The sequence below is a fragment of the Myotis davidii genome, unplaced genomic scaffold (assembly GCF_000327345.1).
Source record: "Myotis davidii unplaced genomic scaffold, ASM32734v1 scaffold766, whole genome shotgun sequence".
Lineage (NCBI taxonomy): Eukaryota > Metazoa > Chordata > Mammalia > Chiroptera > Vespertilionidae > Myotis > Myotis davidii.
In genome coordinates, this window is record NW_006296846.1 from 240,034 (window position 1) to 257,251 (window position 17,218).

A 17,218-nucleotide genomic window follows, 5' to 3' on the forward strand; every position below is an offset into this window, starting at 1 on the left:
GCTTACAAATTACCTGCCATCTTTGTTGGCAGTTAACCACCATCTTTCTTGGCAGTTAATTTGCATATCACCCTGATTAGCCAATGGGAAGCGTAGCGAAGGTACGGTCAGTTACCCTTTTTGTCTTTTATTATATAGGAAATCCACCCCTGCCTAAAATTAGTCCTTCAGGTTCAGTAAACTTTAGGCCTCACAAAACCTGTGTTAGTCCCTGAGGGTTGGGGTCCCCAAAGGAGCTCGGATTCATTCATTATATTTATTTGTCCTTTTAATTCTTGTTCTAGATCTAGAGGGAGAGTGAGGACAGTTTTTTACTCAGTAATTTTTATAGTAAGAATTGTATTGGAACCTGCTCCTTCTTTGGCTGTTTACGGGTTTACCTTACCGGGAACTCACAGAGACTTAAGCCCTTTGATTGAACATAGGGACAGAGCTTATTGTGTTTCTATAATACAGGCACAAAGTTAATACAACTTTTACAAATATTGTTGAAGAAACTGATAAATTTCAGTGCCATGAGGCATTACTTTTCCTTCTGCTCCACCTCTTTGAGACTTTTGTGCAGAGCATAAGGCTGGAGGGATGAGCAGGTAGAGCGGAGTCAAGTTGCCTTTTCCAAACCCTAGATCCCATATTTTGATTTTACATAGTAGATGCATTTCTGAATGACATTTTGAATTGGGTATATTTTATTTTGCTAATATCAATTCCCTTTACTCATAGAGATTATTTTAAGTGATATTTCAACGTTTTGTGCTATGAGGTGCAAAGTATTTTGCTTATTTCAAGAATGTTTGTGCATTCTTTCTGTATTAAAGTGAATTTATCAACGTGGTAAGTCTATTTGGGGGGTCTGCTTAAAATGGGGCACACCAATACTAAATTTGGCTGGAGCAATGACTAATGCGCACACCACGTGTGGAGTTAGATGGCTGTTGGACATAACCATTTCTTAGATCCCTTCGCTCCCACAGCACCTGCTTCAACCAGAGGCGGTGTCTTGACCCTCCATGACCTCTTTGTCATGGCGACCGCGGGCGTCTCCGGCCTGAGGCCTTGGCAGTCAGCTGGGCGCAGACCTTCCCAAGAGGGCGGCAACCCTGCCAACGCGTCAGGGACGGAGACCCCTAGGCAGAGGCGGGGGCGGGAGGCACACGGGGAGGGGGAGCTTTTGGACCCGTCGGCTGAACCCAGCGGACTCGCAGCAGCAGCTTCCCTCCTCCCCTCCCCTCCTCCTGGGCCGGCGGCTATATGGCTGAGGGGAGCTGCAGCCGCTGGCGAGGCCGGGTGCGGGCTCGCGAGGATAGGGAGTCTGAGGCGCGGTCCGGGCCAGGCGGTTAGCACTTCTTCCCAGGGTTTCGGAGGTGTTGGGGGTGGAGATGCACCCCAGCCTCTGCGCTGGGGGCCTGGAGAGGAGGGAGGCTGCCCCGCCCCCACCGCTGGGTGGGACATTGCGGGGGTGGGGCTGTGGGTCCCTGGCCCGCACCCTCCCTCCCAGGGGCGGGTCGCGGGCTCAGGCGCTGCAGAGGCTGCTGGACCCTCGGGGGCGGGAGGAGCGTCTGGGTGTCTGAGCAGCGGGCAGCGGGGGTTGAGAGTAGGCGAAGAAACCGGCCCGGCCGTGTAGGTGAGGCGTGCAAAACGGGCCTGCAGAATTGTGGCAGTTAACAAAGCGCTGGCATCCATGGCCTGGACGCCAGGGTCTGAGAAGCCGGTGGGGTGCGGGAGGCACTCTCCTGCCTCAGCCTGGCGCGGGCGCCGCTGCGCACTGCCAGCGGGGGGAGGGGAGGGGCTGGACCAGTGGGCGACCGGTCATTGGTCGTTCCTATCGTCATGCTTTTGGCCTTTTATTATTATAGATAATGGGAAAAGGATGGTGGTTGGGAATATGGAGCAGGAAAGTACCTTTTTTACAAATGTATTTGATTTTTTTTTTATGTGCCTGGTTTTCCCCCCAAATGCATATGATTTACATTATTTTTAATCGGAGGAAATAATACTGAATCCATATAAAACAATGGTTTTGGTGAAACCTTGAAAATATGTCATACTCTTAAGAAGAGAAACTACCTCAAAACCAGGTTTAAAAAAATAATTGCAAGATGTATTAGTTTTATTTACAACTAGAGGCCTGATGCATGAAATTCATACATGGGTAGGGCACCTAGGTCTGGCCAGCAATGCAGGCTGATTCGTGGGGCGACTGGTGGGGTGATTGGCCCCCCCACTGGCACCTGCCTTGGCTAGGCTGGGGCCTGCAGGCTGGGGGCAGCTTGTGCATTGAGCGTCTGCCTCCTGGTGGTCAGTGCACATAATAGTGATGGTCCTTCCACCCCTCATTCTGCCTTTCAGTTGATTTGCATCTTAGGCTTTTATTATATAGGATGAGTTATTTTTAGGCCAGAAACTATCCTTACTGTATATTATTAAATTAATTATAACAATAGTATTATCATCTGTGCATTTATTTTTTACTGTGAAAAATTTCAAACATATATAAAATTAATAAGAATAGTATATGCCCATCAACAGGGAACAATTATGAAATTAATCCTCACCCAACGATATTTTTCCATTGATTTCTAGAGAGTGGGAGTGGGGAAAGACAGCGAGAGAGAGAGAGAGAGAAACATCAATGTGAGAGAGACACATTGGTTGCCTCCTGCAGGGATTGAGCCTGCAACCGAGGGATGTGCCCTTGACTGGAATTGAACACTGATCTTTCAGTCCAAGGGCCGACGCTCTATCCACTGAGCCAAATCGCATTTTTTAAAGATACAATCCTAGATCAATCTGATGATCATTGGAATAATATGTGCTTTATTACCATTAAAATACTTTTTAAAATGTATTGAACATTGCCTTTCAATGCAATATTTCAATTTGGTGGCAAATGTTTATTAGCATTATTAAAAGTGAGGACCTTAGTCCTAGCTGGTGAGGCTCAGTTGGTTAGAGCATCCTCTTGAGCACTGAAGGGTCTTGGGTTCAATTTCCAGTCAGGGCACATACCCAGGTTTCAGGTTCAATTCCCAGGAGGCAACCGATCGATGCTTCTCTCTCACATTGATATTTCTCTCTCTCTCTCTCCCTTCCTCTCTCTCTAGAATCAAGAGAAAACATATCCTTGGGTGAGGATTAAAAAAAAAAGTGAGGACCTTAGCACAAGTAAACTTCCATTACACAAACTTCAAGGAGAACTATACTCTTGTTTTTGTGTATGGTAACTACTGCTGGAAATAAGAGGGCTTTCAACTGAAACATAAACACAGTTAAGTACATAAGAGTTTTTCACATGATCCAGGTGCAAAAATATCATAATCAATATTTTTGCACCTGTATCATGTACCAAGCACTATAGTATTGAGAACTCTATAAGCACCCACTCTTCAAACAACCTTTTTAGGTTTTCTTGTTTTCTCCATCTTACAGATTAGGATGCTGAAGCTGAGAGAGATCAGTTAACTGTCCAGTCATCCAAGAAATATTAGGCACAGTCGTATTTGTTAAACTTGTATTTTATTTCTATAAATGATGTTTTTAAAGCATGAAAAATTTTATCCTTACCACTGATAATCAATAAATGGTGTATAATAAACATAACATGGTACAGTCATTATTTAAATTCACGAATGTCTGCATAAACAAACAAGAAGACTGATGGGAGATGCAATAACAACCTGTGGAGGTCCTAAGAAGCCTGCAGCTCCCAGGACCAAGGGGTGTGAGTAGGGCAGACTCTCAAAACAAACAAAACAAACAAACAACCCAAGAATTTCAAGGACATTTATTAAGTGTCTTGGGTTTTAAGTCCACATTTTTCAGTTTCTGTATATAACAAATTAAATAAATATTTCATCTTATTGGCTTTATTTTTAAATGGATAATTAGCAATAAAAATAGTGACTTACGTGTCAACGGAAATAAGTTTCCTTTCCCCATTGTCAGAGGCATAATTCCAAGTTGTTTCAATAATTCCAATGTAATAATGCTTTTCTTTTGCCCTGGCTGTGGTACTATGTAAAAAAAGAAAAATACCCAGCAACAAAGTCTTCATTTTTTCTCTCTTGGAGCCCGAAGTAGTGAAGTGAAACCAGGAGCAGGCACTTTTATAAGTAAGGCTTCTCCCTTCATTTGCTTGATTGACACAATTTAATGTTGCGTAAGAGTAAAGTGTTTCGTTAAAGCAAATAACATTTTCCACTTTCGTTCAGTTCTCGTAAACCCAGAAAAAAATTGTTTTCCATTGCCAAGCTTCTCTGATTACACATAAAAAGTCAACAGCTATTGCTGGGGGACTAGAGTGTGCGTAAGTCTGTGCCTCTTCCACTCACTGTGTAAATTCCAGGAGGGCAGAGATCACCTCTAAATGCTCCTTTTGTTCCTCCACAAGGCACCACAGTACAATGCCCTGAGCACTCTGCACTTTTCATCAACCAGGATGAAAAGTATGCAAAGTGGATCAAAACATGTGCTCTTTACTTTTGAAAAGCCTAACAATACTTAATTGCAACTTTATGATATGAAATATGATCTTTATCATGCCAAATTTAAGTAACCAAAACTAAAAAATTTATTTTGAAGGATTTGTCTATTTTGTAGGCTCTGGACATATCTACATAGAAAGTTTACAGATTACTCTGTATTGCTGTCAACAATCAGTGTCAGAGCATAATGGGCTTGATAATTCTGTTTGATCATCAAAGAAATCAGACATAAATCAACCTGTCTTCAAAAGTGAAGGTTGGTCTTAGTAAATACTAGAAAGTGCCCAGTTTACTAATGTGGGATTTCTGTCTTTGACATGGACATGAATTTTGGGGTAAATACTTTAAAAAAAATATCCTGTCTTTTGTCATGTCATATTTGTCTTAAAATATAAGGTAGTTTTTTTTTCTTAGCTGAAGAGAATCCTGAACATAACAGTGCACATTTTGTGCTGATATAACCTTTGCCTCTAGAATACAGCAGTGGGAGTATTTGCCAAAAGTTGTGTAAAGAGATTGGGATAAGAGAAAGTACCCTGGTGTTCAAACAATTCATTCAATTAGCATTGCTGTGCAGGCCATTGCTAAGCACCGGGGACAAAACAGTGAACCTCTACCTTTCTCAACTTACATTGCACTTGACAGAGATGGATAGTATACAAATAAAGAGTGAAAGACCGAGAATTAGCGGCAAGGGTTATGGAGAAAAGTAAATCGGGGAAGAATAATGAAAACAGCAGGATGAAGATAAAAATCTGATGGGAACCACTTTGACCTCGGGCAAGATACTTATCAGAGCCTCAGTTTCCTCATCTGTAAAATCTCAGAGGCCTTTTGTAAACCCATTGAAATGATCCTTGTTAAGGTACATAGTGTGGATTTCTGTTCACCAGCTAGTAATCATCTTAACTAATGTTCTGATACAGAAAACTGAGTCACAGTACCACCCAGAATGTCCTGCCCACTGAAAGAGGCCAAAATTGAATGGGGCCAAAATCTTGCCCAAACTTCACTGGTCAAGCTCTGTGCCTTGCAAGATGCTGTTCTTAAAAATATAGAATTGTACACTTGAAATCTATGTAATTTTATTAACCAATGTCACCTCAATAAATCAATAAGAATTTGAAAATAAAATTAAATTAAAAGTTGGTCCACACAGACAAGGCATCTTCCAGCAGTCCAGAGGGATGGGGTACTTGTTGCAAATTGGCACGGAACCACTTGTTTGAGCCAGCAGATTTCTGGGCACCTCCTTTCCCATTCTCTATGCTCCAGCTCAACACTGTGGGTAGAAAGGATGGTGATCTGTGCATAGCTACAATCCCTGCAGTCACTCCTTCCATCAGATTCTGCCCTAATGACTGCTCGGATTGTGCCCGAGGGCTTCAGGATGTACATGTGCAGCTCCCTCACTGTTAGGGTCTCTGAAGGAGAAATGCATGAGGCCAAAAGGGTAAAGAATTAGGAATTTATTAGGTCATGTGGAAACCCAGATGGGCTGAGCCCCAAAATGGCTCCCGCACCCAAAGATGGGGAGTCAGAGGTTTTTAAAGGACTCTAGATGGGCTTTTTCTGGGTGGAGAATTCTCTGTGCAGGTGTGGATTCTGGGAAAATCTGGAGGGGAGAGATAATGGTCTTAGCAAGTGGAATGTGGTCTAAGCAAGTGAATGTCCATTGTGAAGTGGCCTAAAGGTCATTTTCCCTAAAGCAGTGGTCAGCAAACTGCTGCCCCTTGAGTGTGGCTCTTCCACAAAATACTACATGCGGGTGTGCACGTACAGTGTGATTGAAACTTCGTGGCCACACTCAAGGGGCCAAAGAGCTGCATGTGGCTCTCGAGCTGCAGTTTGCCAACCACTGCCCTAAAGGAAAGGCCACCTTCAACATTACAAACCTCTTTATGGTGAGTCCAGAGTTAGTACCTAAAGGTGAATTTTGAACGATGTTGCTGTTGAGAATTCTGCGTTCAAAACAATGCTCACAACCGGCATAGAAGGCAGGAGCCACCAGGAGCAGCTCAGGGACTCATAGCATTGCAAGAAATAATAGAGGAGAGGAATCTAGATTAGACCAACAGCCAACCTCTTAGCTGTCTGTCGGGTCTTTACCTCAGAGCCCCAGGTTTGTTATAAATAATTACTATATGCTTAAGTTAACAGTTTAGTAACCTGGGTTACATAGCACATGTTTTAATCATTGTCCACAATTTTTTTTCTTGTCATCTTAAAGATTCCTGGTATAGGCGAGATTTATCTGCATTTAGCAATCAAGATTCTGGAGTTGATAATGGTTAAAATCAAAGAAGCAGTCGTCCTTACAGAATATCAGCTTTATTTCTGTTGGGCAAGATGCAAATTACCTCCATTATTCCTCCTCCACAACATCAGAATTATTAAGAACAAACCAGTAAGGACTGTCTTTCCCTTTGTGAGAGGGAGACACTAGTATGAAATAGCAGGTCATTTTGTCCAGGGCCAGTCAGATCACCACATTGCTATCTTTTTCACAGAAAATTGTGTAACTGTAATTAGGGGTGAGTGTGGTCATGTATAGAACTTTGATAATGAATCCACTGAATTGACCTTGCACAATGCGACTGTCCAGTTCATGATTATTTAGAGAATGATGACACAGATAATGTCATCATTATCTCCACCCCTTTGGTTGCCCATGAATGGGTCAAGGCCTTACTCATCATTTCCTGGCATGCAGAGAGGTCACAAGCACTGGAAAAGAGGAAGCTCAAACTCTAACTCAGCCAAAGACAGCCTGCTAGTGTTGACATCTATAGTTCTATGGGAAAGGGGATTTTAAAAAAAATGGAATATGGATTCCAATTACATCTTCAATTTTGTTCTCTCACAATCTTGAATGAAGTGGAAATCAAAGCATATGATGTATTAACAATGGAAAAGAAATACAATACTAGAATTATTTTTACAAAAGATTAAAGACTAACTTATACCTGAAGATTGATTGCATAGAACTTCAATGTGTGACTTTCCTCCCTTGTCATCCCTAACCTCATCACCTCTTGCTTCTATACCACTATTCTGGGATAGTCCACTCTGCATAGCACTTAGCACTTTGATTTGTGCCAGGCCTTAATTTATAAAAGGTGACTGAGTGATGACATGAAGAGGCCAAAACTATTATTGTCACTTGCAGTTTTCCTAGAAAGAAGAGGCACACATGTCATGCAGGGCCACATGAGGAAGCATCAGATTTTTTTTAGGAGGCAGAAGTAGAAGCCAGCGGGATGCAAAGGCCACCAATTTTATTGGGGTTTCTGCAAGAAAGGCTAGGCAGGGAAGAGTAAACACAGTTAGGATTGGCTAGTTTTAGTAATTCCAGCTCTGGCCAGTGTTACCCAATAGTTAGAGCATTGGCCCATGCACCAAAGGGTCACAGGTTCAATTCCGGCCCTGGTTAGGGCATGTATGGGAGGTAAGCAATCAATGTGTCTCCTCACATCTTTCTTCCTCTCTCCCTCTCTCTCTCTCCTCTCTCTCTCTCTCTCTCTCTCTCTCTCTCTCTCTCTTCCCCTCTCTTCATCCTCCTCCCTTCGCTCTCTCTAAAAATCAATGGAAAAAATATCCTTGGGTGAGGATTAACAACAACAACAACATAATAATAATAATTCCAGCAGGTTTGGGGGCACTGGAACTGTCTCTAGTTGTCTGGTTTTTGGCTTTGGTTGATTAGGGTAGGGGAAATACTAGCTTGGTGTGTGAGAGTTAGATAAAGGAGGCAGTTGGGGGTATGGACTTTTTTTAAAAAAAATCCTCACCCGATGATATGTTTTCATTGATCTGAGAGAGAGAGAGGAAGGAAGAGAGAAACATTGATGTGAAAGAGAAACGTCAGTCAGCTGCCTCCTGTATGCATCCCAGCTGAGGACTGAACCTGCAACCTAGGTATATGCCCTGACCAGGTATCAAACCCGCAAACTTTTGTTATACTCGATGAAGCGTCAACCAATTGACCCACTCAGCCAGGGCAGGGGGTATGGACTTTTGATTGGTTGATTAGCATATGAAAGCCTGTTTTACCTACAGGTGGTTAACTCTCTCTAGGAATTAACTAGTCTGGGAGGGGCAGTCTCTCCCTAGATAGCAAGGCCTGCCAAAGCATCATAAAATATTAAAAACATGATTGATAATTTCATATCAGTATTATCTGTTTATGTGTCTGTCTCCTTAGTTAGACTGGGCCTCCTTAGGGCCAATGATTATGCCTTGTTTTGTATTGAATCCCAGGCACTTAGCATAGTGCTTGTCACATAGCTAATAGAATTATTAGTATATTAATTTTTAAAAGTCCTCTTCTGGAGATACATATTGATGTATTTTTGGGGTGAAATGATATGATGTCAGGGATTTCCTTGATAATACTCCAGGAATTCATGTGTCACAAAGTTAAGAAGTTAAAAAAGTAAAAAGAATGAAAAGTCTGACTTTGGTTTCAATTTTTAAAAAAATATATTTTATTGATTTTTTACAGAGAGGAAGGGAGAGCGATAGAGAGTCAGAAACATCGATGAGAGAGAAACATCGATAAGCCGCCTCCTGCACATCCCCAGGAGGATGTGCCCGCAACCCAGGTACATGCCCTTGACCGGAATCGAACCTGGGACCTTTCAGTCTGCAGGCTGACGCTCTATCCACTGAGCCAAACCGGTTTCGGCTCAATTTTTATTTAATTCTTAATTTATTAGCAACCTTTCAGTGCACAGGATGACACCCAACCAACTGAACCACACTGGCCAGGGCTGGTTTCAACTTTAGGTTGAACTTTTTGTTTAACTAACTCCCGATTTGAAATATTCTTACTTACTGTCTAAGGCATATGCTGTTTGTTAACCAACCCACAAGACATTTCCAACTCCTTCTCCCAGTTATTTCCACTATAGAGGTTACAAAAGTTCTTTTCAAGCCTTCCTTGAAGTAGCCAAATATTAAGGGTTTGACCAATGAGACATCAGCAGAAGTTTGCTAGAGCTCCTCAGCAGACTTGATGTTTTCCTGATAAAAGATGTGATTTAGTACTACTTTCCCCCCCTTCTTTTCTGCCTTCAACCTGGATGTAATATCTGGAGCTGTAGCAACCATCTTGCAACCATGAGACAATAGTCATGAGGGAAAGGCCAAGGGAATTGGAGACACTTGCCCTCACATCATCAAGTTGTTGAACCAACCCTGGCAGCCACCTATCTCCTAATTAAAAAAAAAATTTGAAATACACACCATTGATAATTCCTTCTTGGTTTTTTTTTTTTTCCTGTTACTTATATAGGACACATCCCAACTGTTAATATTGCTAAATACAAAGTCATAGCATGAGTCCTATTTTGCTTCTAGAAAATTGGCACACATTTTATAACCTTGAGTCTTTCATATATGGATGTGCATTTTAGAGACTGATTTAAATGCTTATCCATGCTATGATAATTTCATTCTTCTCAAGGTTTGCAAATGTTGCAGTTTATGGGAAAGTCCTGGATTGTGTATTTTTTTCTCTCTGAGCTAGACTTCAGTTTGAGCTGATCTCTTTATCCCTTTGACCCACTCCCACTGCATTTATTAAAAGTTTTGTTTCAACTTCACAGATTCTATTCCTGTGACACAATTTACAGAAAGAAGAGGCAGCTCACACACAGAATTTACCAACAAAACTTTTATTTCAAGCTAGTTTTCCTGGTACACTGCCATCAAAGTCTCCAGCCAGCCCTCTTGGACTCCTTCATCTCTGGAGCTTTTTCCTCTGCAGCTGGACTTCTGACTTCAGGGAGATATTTTTGCTGTCGAAAAGAAAGTTTCAAGAAGATCTAAGTTGGAATATTGAAGTAAAATAGTTACATATCTTTAAGGAAAAACTAGAAAGTTTATATGTCTTAAGAAAATCCTTAAAAGAATTACCATTGTTTGTGCAACAAGACAGCTTAGCCATGAAATCAGAAGCAACATTGCTGTCACTCTTTCATGTGGACAGAAATCCTGTAGAATGAGCCAGGTTTGGCTTTATGTTAATTGAAATGTTTCCCCAAGAAACAATGCTATAAATGGGGATTTAGATCTTGGACACCACACCCAAGTCTCTTTTACTAGGAATGAGTATGATTAATTATAGGAATAAGTAATGATTATTATACTTGTATTAGTAATATATCATTAATGGTGTTGACATGATGCTGTAGGTAAAATTATATTTTAGGCTAGTAAGTTTGTGGTTTTGTGAGAAATGTGGTCCTTATACTCAGAAAGGATTTTTGAGGCACTGTCCTCCTGCACCTCCTTCCCACTTCAGCTGCTCTGTGCCTTTAGTCCCACAAGGTGCCCACAGGGAAAACATCCACAGAACTCGAGAGCTGCACAACATACTTAGAATAGGATGTTATATATATCTATAATAATAAAAGCATAATATGCAAATCGACCAAACAGCCAAACAGCAGAACGACTGTCCGGACGACCACGTTATGACACCCACTGGTGTCAGGCCAGCCAAGGTGGGTGCAATGCGATTGGTCGGGGGGCACGCCATCGCCCCATGATTGCCCCGCAGAGGGAGGCCCAGGCCACTGACCGGTGGGCTGTGGTGGGTGGACAGGGCCTCCCTCTGCGGGGTGATCAATCGTGGGGTTCCCAGACTGTGAGAGGGTACAGGCTGGGCTGAGGGACCCCCCTCCCAGTGCACAAATTTCATGCACTGGGCCTCTAGTATTTAATAGTTTTCCTGATTTTAAAAATAATTTAAATGTTAAGGTAACCTTGAAAGAAATGAAAAAGTACAATAAAAAAATAAACCTCTCTCATAATTTTGCCATTTAGAGTCACCATTAATATTTCAGTAATTTCTATTCAGTCTTACACATATACTAGAGGCCTGGTGCACAAAATACATTCACGGGGGGAGGGGGGTCCCTTAGCTTGGCCTGCATCCTCTCCAATCCAGCACTCCTCAAGGGATGTCAGACTGCAGTCGAACATCCCTCTCACAGTCTGGGACCTCTGGCTCCTAACTGCTCGCCTGCCTCCCTGCCTCATCGCCCCCAACCACCTCTGCCTGGCAGCCTGATCACCCCTTAACTGCCCTTCCCTGCTGGCCTGATTGCCCCCTAACTGCCCTCCCCTGCCAGCCTGATCGCCCACTAACTGCCCTCCCCTGCCGGCCTGATCACCTCTAACTGCCTCTGCCTCGGCCCCCACAACCGTGGCTTTGTCCGAAGATGTCCAGTCTAATTAGCATATTACCCTTATATCAGCACAGATGACATATAATATATATGTAATATGTAGAGAGAATTTGAATAATATTTCAAATACTATTTTGTAGACTTTTTATCACTCAATATTATATCGTAAGCATTTTTCCATTCAAATTTAAGACATGATTTTTTATGTTAGCACTTTAGATGATAAGTGTAGCAAAACTTAGTGTAGATGATTTGCTTGTTTTCAGTTTTCCATTAGCATGAAATAACATGGCAATAAATGTTTTTTGGCATGGTTGATAATTTTCTGAGATCAACTGCCTGGTTAAATTATTTTGTCCAAGTATTAGAGTTATTGTATCAAAACACCAAAAGATAATGACTTTCATGGAGAGCCTAAGTAACTAAGAAACTGATGAAAATCACAGTAACAAAGGTACTATTTTCATACTGATGTTGCTAATAAAATGGAGAAAAAGATAGGAATGAGAGGAAATAAAATGTCACTTGAATATGAAAAAAATTAGAATCATTATCTTATATTTCTTGAGAGCTGTGGAAACATTGTATACTTGCCTCAAATTATATGCAATATATACATTTATTGATTGGAAAATTGAAAAATGAAATCTTTGCCAAACTGATAGCTTCCTCATTCAAAAAGGTATCTTATGGTTGTTTAAATCTTATTTTTAAATGATTTGATTATTAGGAAGGTTAAACATTTTTATAAGTTCAATTGTCATTTGTATTTCCTGTTCTATGAATTGTCCTTATGTATTTATTATATGAATCTGGAAATTACATTTATCAGAGTGTCTTTTATTAGATCAGGAATAGTTACACAAGTTTGATTAAAAATAAAACCAGAGTTTCTTGGTCATCTCAAAACAATAATCTTTGAATGGAAGCGTGGTGTGTCACATCACATACATGGTCAGTGGATTAGATATCTTTATGTAAACATTAAGTTTATTTAAATATGATCACTTCCAATTAATTTAGCTTACCTTTTTATTTCATTACAGTGTAAGTGCTTTCCATTCCAGCATCAATGTGACTACTAACATGGCAATGAAATAACCAGGTTCCAACATCTCTTGTATACATTTTTACAGTTTTATAGACCCCAGGAGGAAGGTCATAAACGTCGGAGCGATACAGTCCAGAATCCTCAACAAGGAGACAAAACATCATTAAATAGCTTATAAAAGGTATCAGTCAGCCATTTACACATTATACCATTTGCTATGACTCCCCACTTCTAATAGACTTTGTTAAATGACATTGGAAAGCACTATGTGCTGCTGCATGTCTCCTCTGAGTACAGCTGAGGGTTTGGAGGAGGAGCAAGTCCCAGAAAATTTCAGTGATAGGCCACAGGGACAGCATCTCACTCTAAAAGGGTTTCTGTGTCAGTGTTGGTGTTAGATGTCTTGTCAGCATCTCCTACAGAAGAATGCTCTAGATTTCAGAAAACGTCTGGTTTCACACATCCCAAAGGTTTTAACTGAAATGTTCCTAACTAGGGATATAATCAGAAAAACTCATGGTTATGGGACGGAAAGGAACTCGCCTGGCTCCTGCAGCTCCATCTGCCTTCCAGGGATTGAGGCTGAGGGCTGAGGGCCTGTATGGTTAATTTCCCTTCCCAATAGAGAATTTGATATTTAAGAGACCACAAAGTATGTAGGCTACTTTGATTTTGAAAGATGAAGCTCAAGGTCCTGGTCCAAATGGATTAGAAAGAGAATTTAAGAGGGAGATGAGTTGTTCTCCATAATAAAATAGCAAGCATGTGGAAGATGAGGGATGTATTGGAGAGAGTAGCTCAAGATAGGGCCCAGAATAATTTGGAGAGAGAAGAGATGTCAAGAGATTCTGGAGGGGAAGAATGCAGGAAAGAAGTCCTGAGAAGGAAGGACAGTGAAAAGCAGGAGAGGCAGAAGTTCTCAGTGATGCATGGTGAAGGGGTAATTAAAGATATGGGGCGTCTAATATCAAATAAGCGCTTGCCATTACTGTGTAGTATTGAAAAAAAAATAAAGCCTTTATTTACCCTCAAATTTTCACTAAAAGTCTGTGACCCACAATGGCCTTGATTTTGTGGTTGCTTAGGAGAATCAGAATCAAGGAGATATGAGAAAATAGCAGCCACAGGAGGTGAGAGGTGAGGGAGATGAACAGAAGCAGGAAATGAGTGCTGGAGGTGACTAGAAGAAATTTAGGCTCTCAAGACTCATGGAGACGTTGGAAGGTACCGAGGAGGAAGGTGGAGCCATTCCCCATTGGATGCAAAGTGCAAGCCTGAGTCATTGCTATTGAGGAAAATCAGTTTTGCTAAGGTGACAGTAATATTGATGACAAGATACATTTTAAGATGTAGAGCACAATATGAAATAATTTTAACTAAGAATTGACAATTGTCCAAGGCAATATGTACCTGGAGCCCTGGCAGCGAGAGCAACTGTAGCCTTAGCAAACTGGAGATGACTAGCTGGCTTGTGCCAAGACCAGGTTAGTAACCCTGGAGGGCTGCTCTTTGCCCCCCAGGAGTTCCAGGAAGTAAAGCCCAGGAGCTGTATCAATGCTGAACTAATTAAATTCCACCTCCAGGGAAGGAGAATACTACTTGTGATCATCTGTGAGGAGTTCAGTGCAAGTGGCTAGAGTGGAGAGGTGGTGGACTAGGCTCTGTGGTATAAATAGGATCATGTTTAAGAAAGGCAGTTTTGTGAAGTGTTTAAGAGTGAGGGGTGCTGGCATGAGATCCAGGAGTTCAAATCCTACTTCTACCACTTCCTGTTTGTAGGAAAGTTCTTTATCTTGTTAATCCTTTATTTTATTCCCCTATCTCATAGGGAAGTTGTTAGGGTTCAATAAGAAATCCATGCAAAATATTAAGCATAGCATCTGGCACATAGGCAGTACTAAATAAAGATTAGCTATAATTATCATTATAGAAATGTTGTTATAAATTCCACTTAATCTGACCCCTGTTAATATAATCACTTATATAGATGTGGCCCTTGAAGGGTAACTCTTTGATTTCCTTTTATCTCCACACAACACTTGGCATAGCTCTAAAAACTTCAGAGGCATTTGCTGAATTGAGCTGATCTGAACTGAACATCAAATATACTGTAGAGAACTTAGCCAAATTTTAAATAGCTTTTTTGTTCTAATTTTTAAAGTCCAACACAATTATGAAATTAATAACAATCCTAATATCTAGGCTTTTCCTTAAAATATATGGGAAGCATAGGTGCAAGTATAGAAAGGTCATGATTGTTGGACCTGGGTGATGGGTAAAGGGGTGTATTATATTATTCTATCTACTTTATTATATAAACTTCCCTACAATAAAAATGTTTTTAAGCCCCCAAATAGTTTAACAGGAATAAATGTGTTACTAAAGGATAGGAAAGAAAGCAACACACCAGTAAAACTTTGTGTAAATTAAGTCATGTACTCATTTAATTTATTTCTATGATAGGCCCTGAGCATTAAAGAAGCTATGAGCATAGCACATCTAGAATTCAGAAAGCTTTATGTGAAACTTCTATCAGTGTGGAAAAGATGGACTGCATTATGCCAAATGCTTAAATTAAATGTTGGAGGTGTGTAATACATAAAATGTAATTGGTCCTCAATTTTACAATGATCTAAAGGTAATATGCAAATTAACTGTGACTCCACGACAAAGAGGGCGGCACCCGTAGCCACAAAGATGGCGGTGCCGGTGGAAGCCATGGAGCCGGTGGACACACAAGCCTGCAGGGGGGTCCGGACCCCAGCCCCAACCCCGCGCAGCCACAGCGCTGGGCTGCTGGGGCCAGGGCGAGTGGAGACACAAACCCACAGAAGATGGCCCTGATTGGGCCGGTACCTATGATGCCCACTGTAGCCAGCAAACTGGCTCATCAGGGGTTGTGGTCAGTGGCCAACCTCGCAGCCCCTCCCACCTGCTGGCGTGTCCCTGATCGGACTCTCCTATCCAGATCAAGAGCAGGGTGCACAGAGTCTGGACCCTTCCCGGCAGCCCCAAGTCCATGAGGTTGAGAATTCTGATGGCCCTGCCCAGAAAGTAGAGGCACCTGACGGGCAGGGACAGGACCATAGGCCTCCAGAGAGCACTGCAGAGTTGGCAAGGAGAGGAGAGGGCCTGCGAAGGGAGAGGAGGTGAAGCCAGACAACATCAGCCCAGAATCCAGCCCTTCCCTTCCAGAGGCAGCAGGACCTAAACCCAGAACCCCAGCCCCAATATGAAGAGCCCTAGGGAGGCTTCAGGAAGCTCTACACAAAGCTGTGTGTTGAGAACTAGAGACTTCCTGAGGCCTTGACGTAGACCACACTGCGGCTGGTGCAACTCAAGTGGAGCTGGAGCACACCACGCACAGGCAGGAGCACTTTGCAGAGAGGCAGTCCCTCCTGGAGCTGGAGAGATTTGAGCGCAGGGCCCTGGAGTGCAAGGCTGGAAGAGGAGTTGAAGGGCCTGCCCAACCTCTGGGCTGACAACCAGCACCTCAAGGAAGAGAATTCGGCCCAGATCCACATCATCAGCAAACTGTGCAAGTGACCCTGGAGGACTTGCTCCTGCACCGGTATTTATACAACTGCTTCTGTCACACTCATCCCTCCCCTTATGTGAACACAAATGACAGGGCTGCCAGGGAGTCTCTGAGAAACCATAACCTCCCCTTTGGACCTCCAGGCTGGGAGGGGAGGACAGAACCCCCAGGAGCCAAGGGGGCCATCTGAGGCCATGGAGACAGGAGGCTGAGCCAAGTAGGGGGACCAGGGCTGCAGGCAGGACCAGGAAGGAACCGAGGACCAGGAAGTGCCAGGACCAGTAGCCAGGACCAGAGTGGTCACCCAGAGGTCCCCTTTCACATGTGCTGCCACCAGTCACCCCTCCAGCCTCTGAGTAGGGATCCGAGAATGTGCTAAGCATCCCACTGGCCTGGGCCAGGTGGGCCTGTATATAGGGTCTGTGTGCAATAGGGAGGGACGTCTTCTATTTTTTGCTGCCCCCTCTCCAATGCTGTCCCGGGCAGGGGGAGAAGGTATTTTTGAGACATAATACAGGCACCACAAATAAAAGTCATAAAGTTGCCAAAAAAAAAAAAATAAAAAAAGAGTAGCCCGGCCAGCCAAACACCCTCTCCCTCCCCCGAACCCCTGCCAGCCCTGCCCTCAGTCAGGCTGCCCCACCACAATAGGCCTTCAGCCCCTTCCCATGGCTACCTGCCTCTGACCGCAAACCCCCATCCCAATAGGGGGCAGGGTCGGCCAGCCAATCTCTTGCAGCCCCTCCCCCTGCCAGGCCCCACCTCAGATTGCCCCCTCCCCATCAGGGGCAGAGATGGCTGGCCAACCACCCATGGCTTCTCCCCCAAGACACTGGTCCCCATTGGCACCCTCCACCCCATTTGGGGGCATGGCCAGCCAGCCCACGGACCACAGCCCCTCCTCATGGCCAGCCCCCGCCCCCCGCCATTGGCTCCCAACCCCAATCAG

At 43.0% G+C, this 17,218-nt stretch overlaps 2 protein-coding genes across 10 annotated transcripts in view; both read right to left on the bottom strand.

Moving 5' to 3' along the window:
- Window positions 1-4,304, bottom strand: part of CP (ceruloplasmin (ferroxidase)) — a 99,588-nt gene extending 95,284 nt beyond the window's left edge. For 5 of the 7 annotated variants that reach the window (XM_006772578.2, XM_006772575.2, XM_015569705.1 and 2 more), the window contains exon 1: window positions 3,909-4,304. In XM_006772578.2, the coding sequence (XP_006772641.1) occupies window positions 3,909-4,054 (146 nt within the window). In that variant the 5' untranslated portion in view covers window positions 4,055-4,304. The remainder of the gene's footprint in view (window positions 1-3,908) is intronic. The other 2 variants (XM_015569706.1, XM_015569707.1) reach the window with 2 other exon arrangements.
- A 5,842-nt stretch (window positions 4,305-10,146) lies between these two features.
- Window positions 10,147-17,218, bottom strand: part of LOC102754460 (ceruloplasmin) — a 56,414-nt gene continuing 49,342 nt past the window's right edge. For 2 of the 3 annotated variants that reach the window (XM_015569711.1, XM_006772580.2), the window contains 2 exons: window positions 12,709-12,871; window positions 10,147-10,285 (listed from right to left, as the gene is read on the bottom strand). In XM_015569711.1, coding sequence (XP_015425197.1) covers window positions 12,713-12,871 — 159 coding nt within the window. In that variant the 3' untranslated portion in view covers window positions 10,147-10,285; window positions 12,709-12,712. Of the gene's footprint in view, window positions 10,313-12,708; window positions 12,872-17,218 lie in introns of all 3 variants that reach the window. The other variant, XM_015569710.1, reaches the window with a different exon arrangement.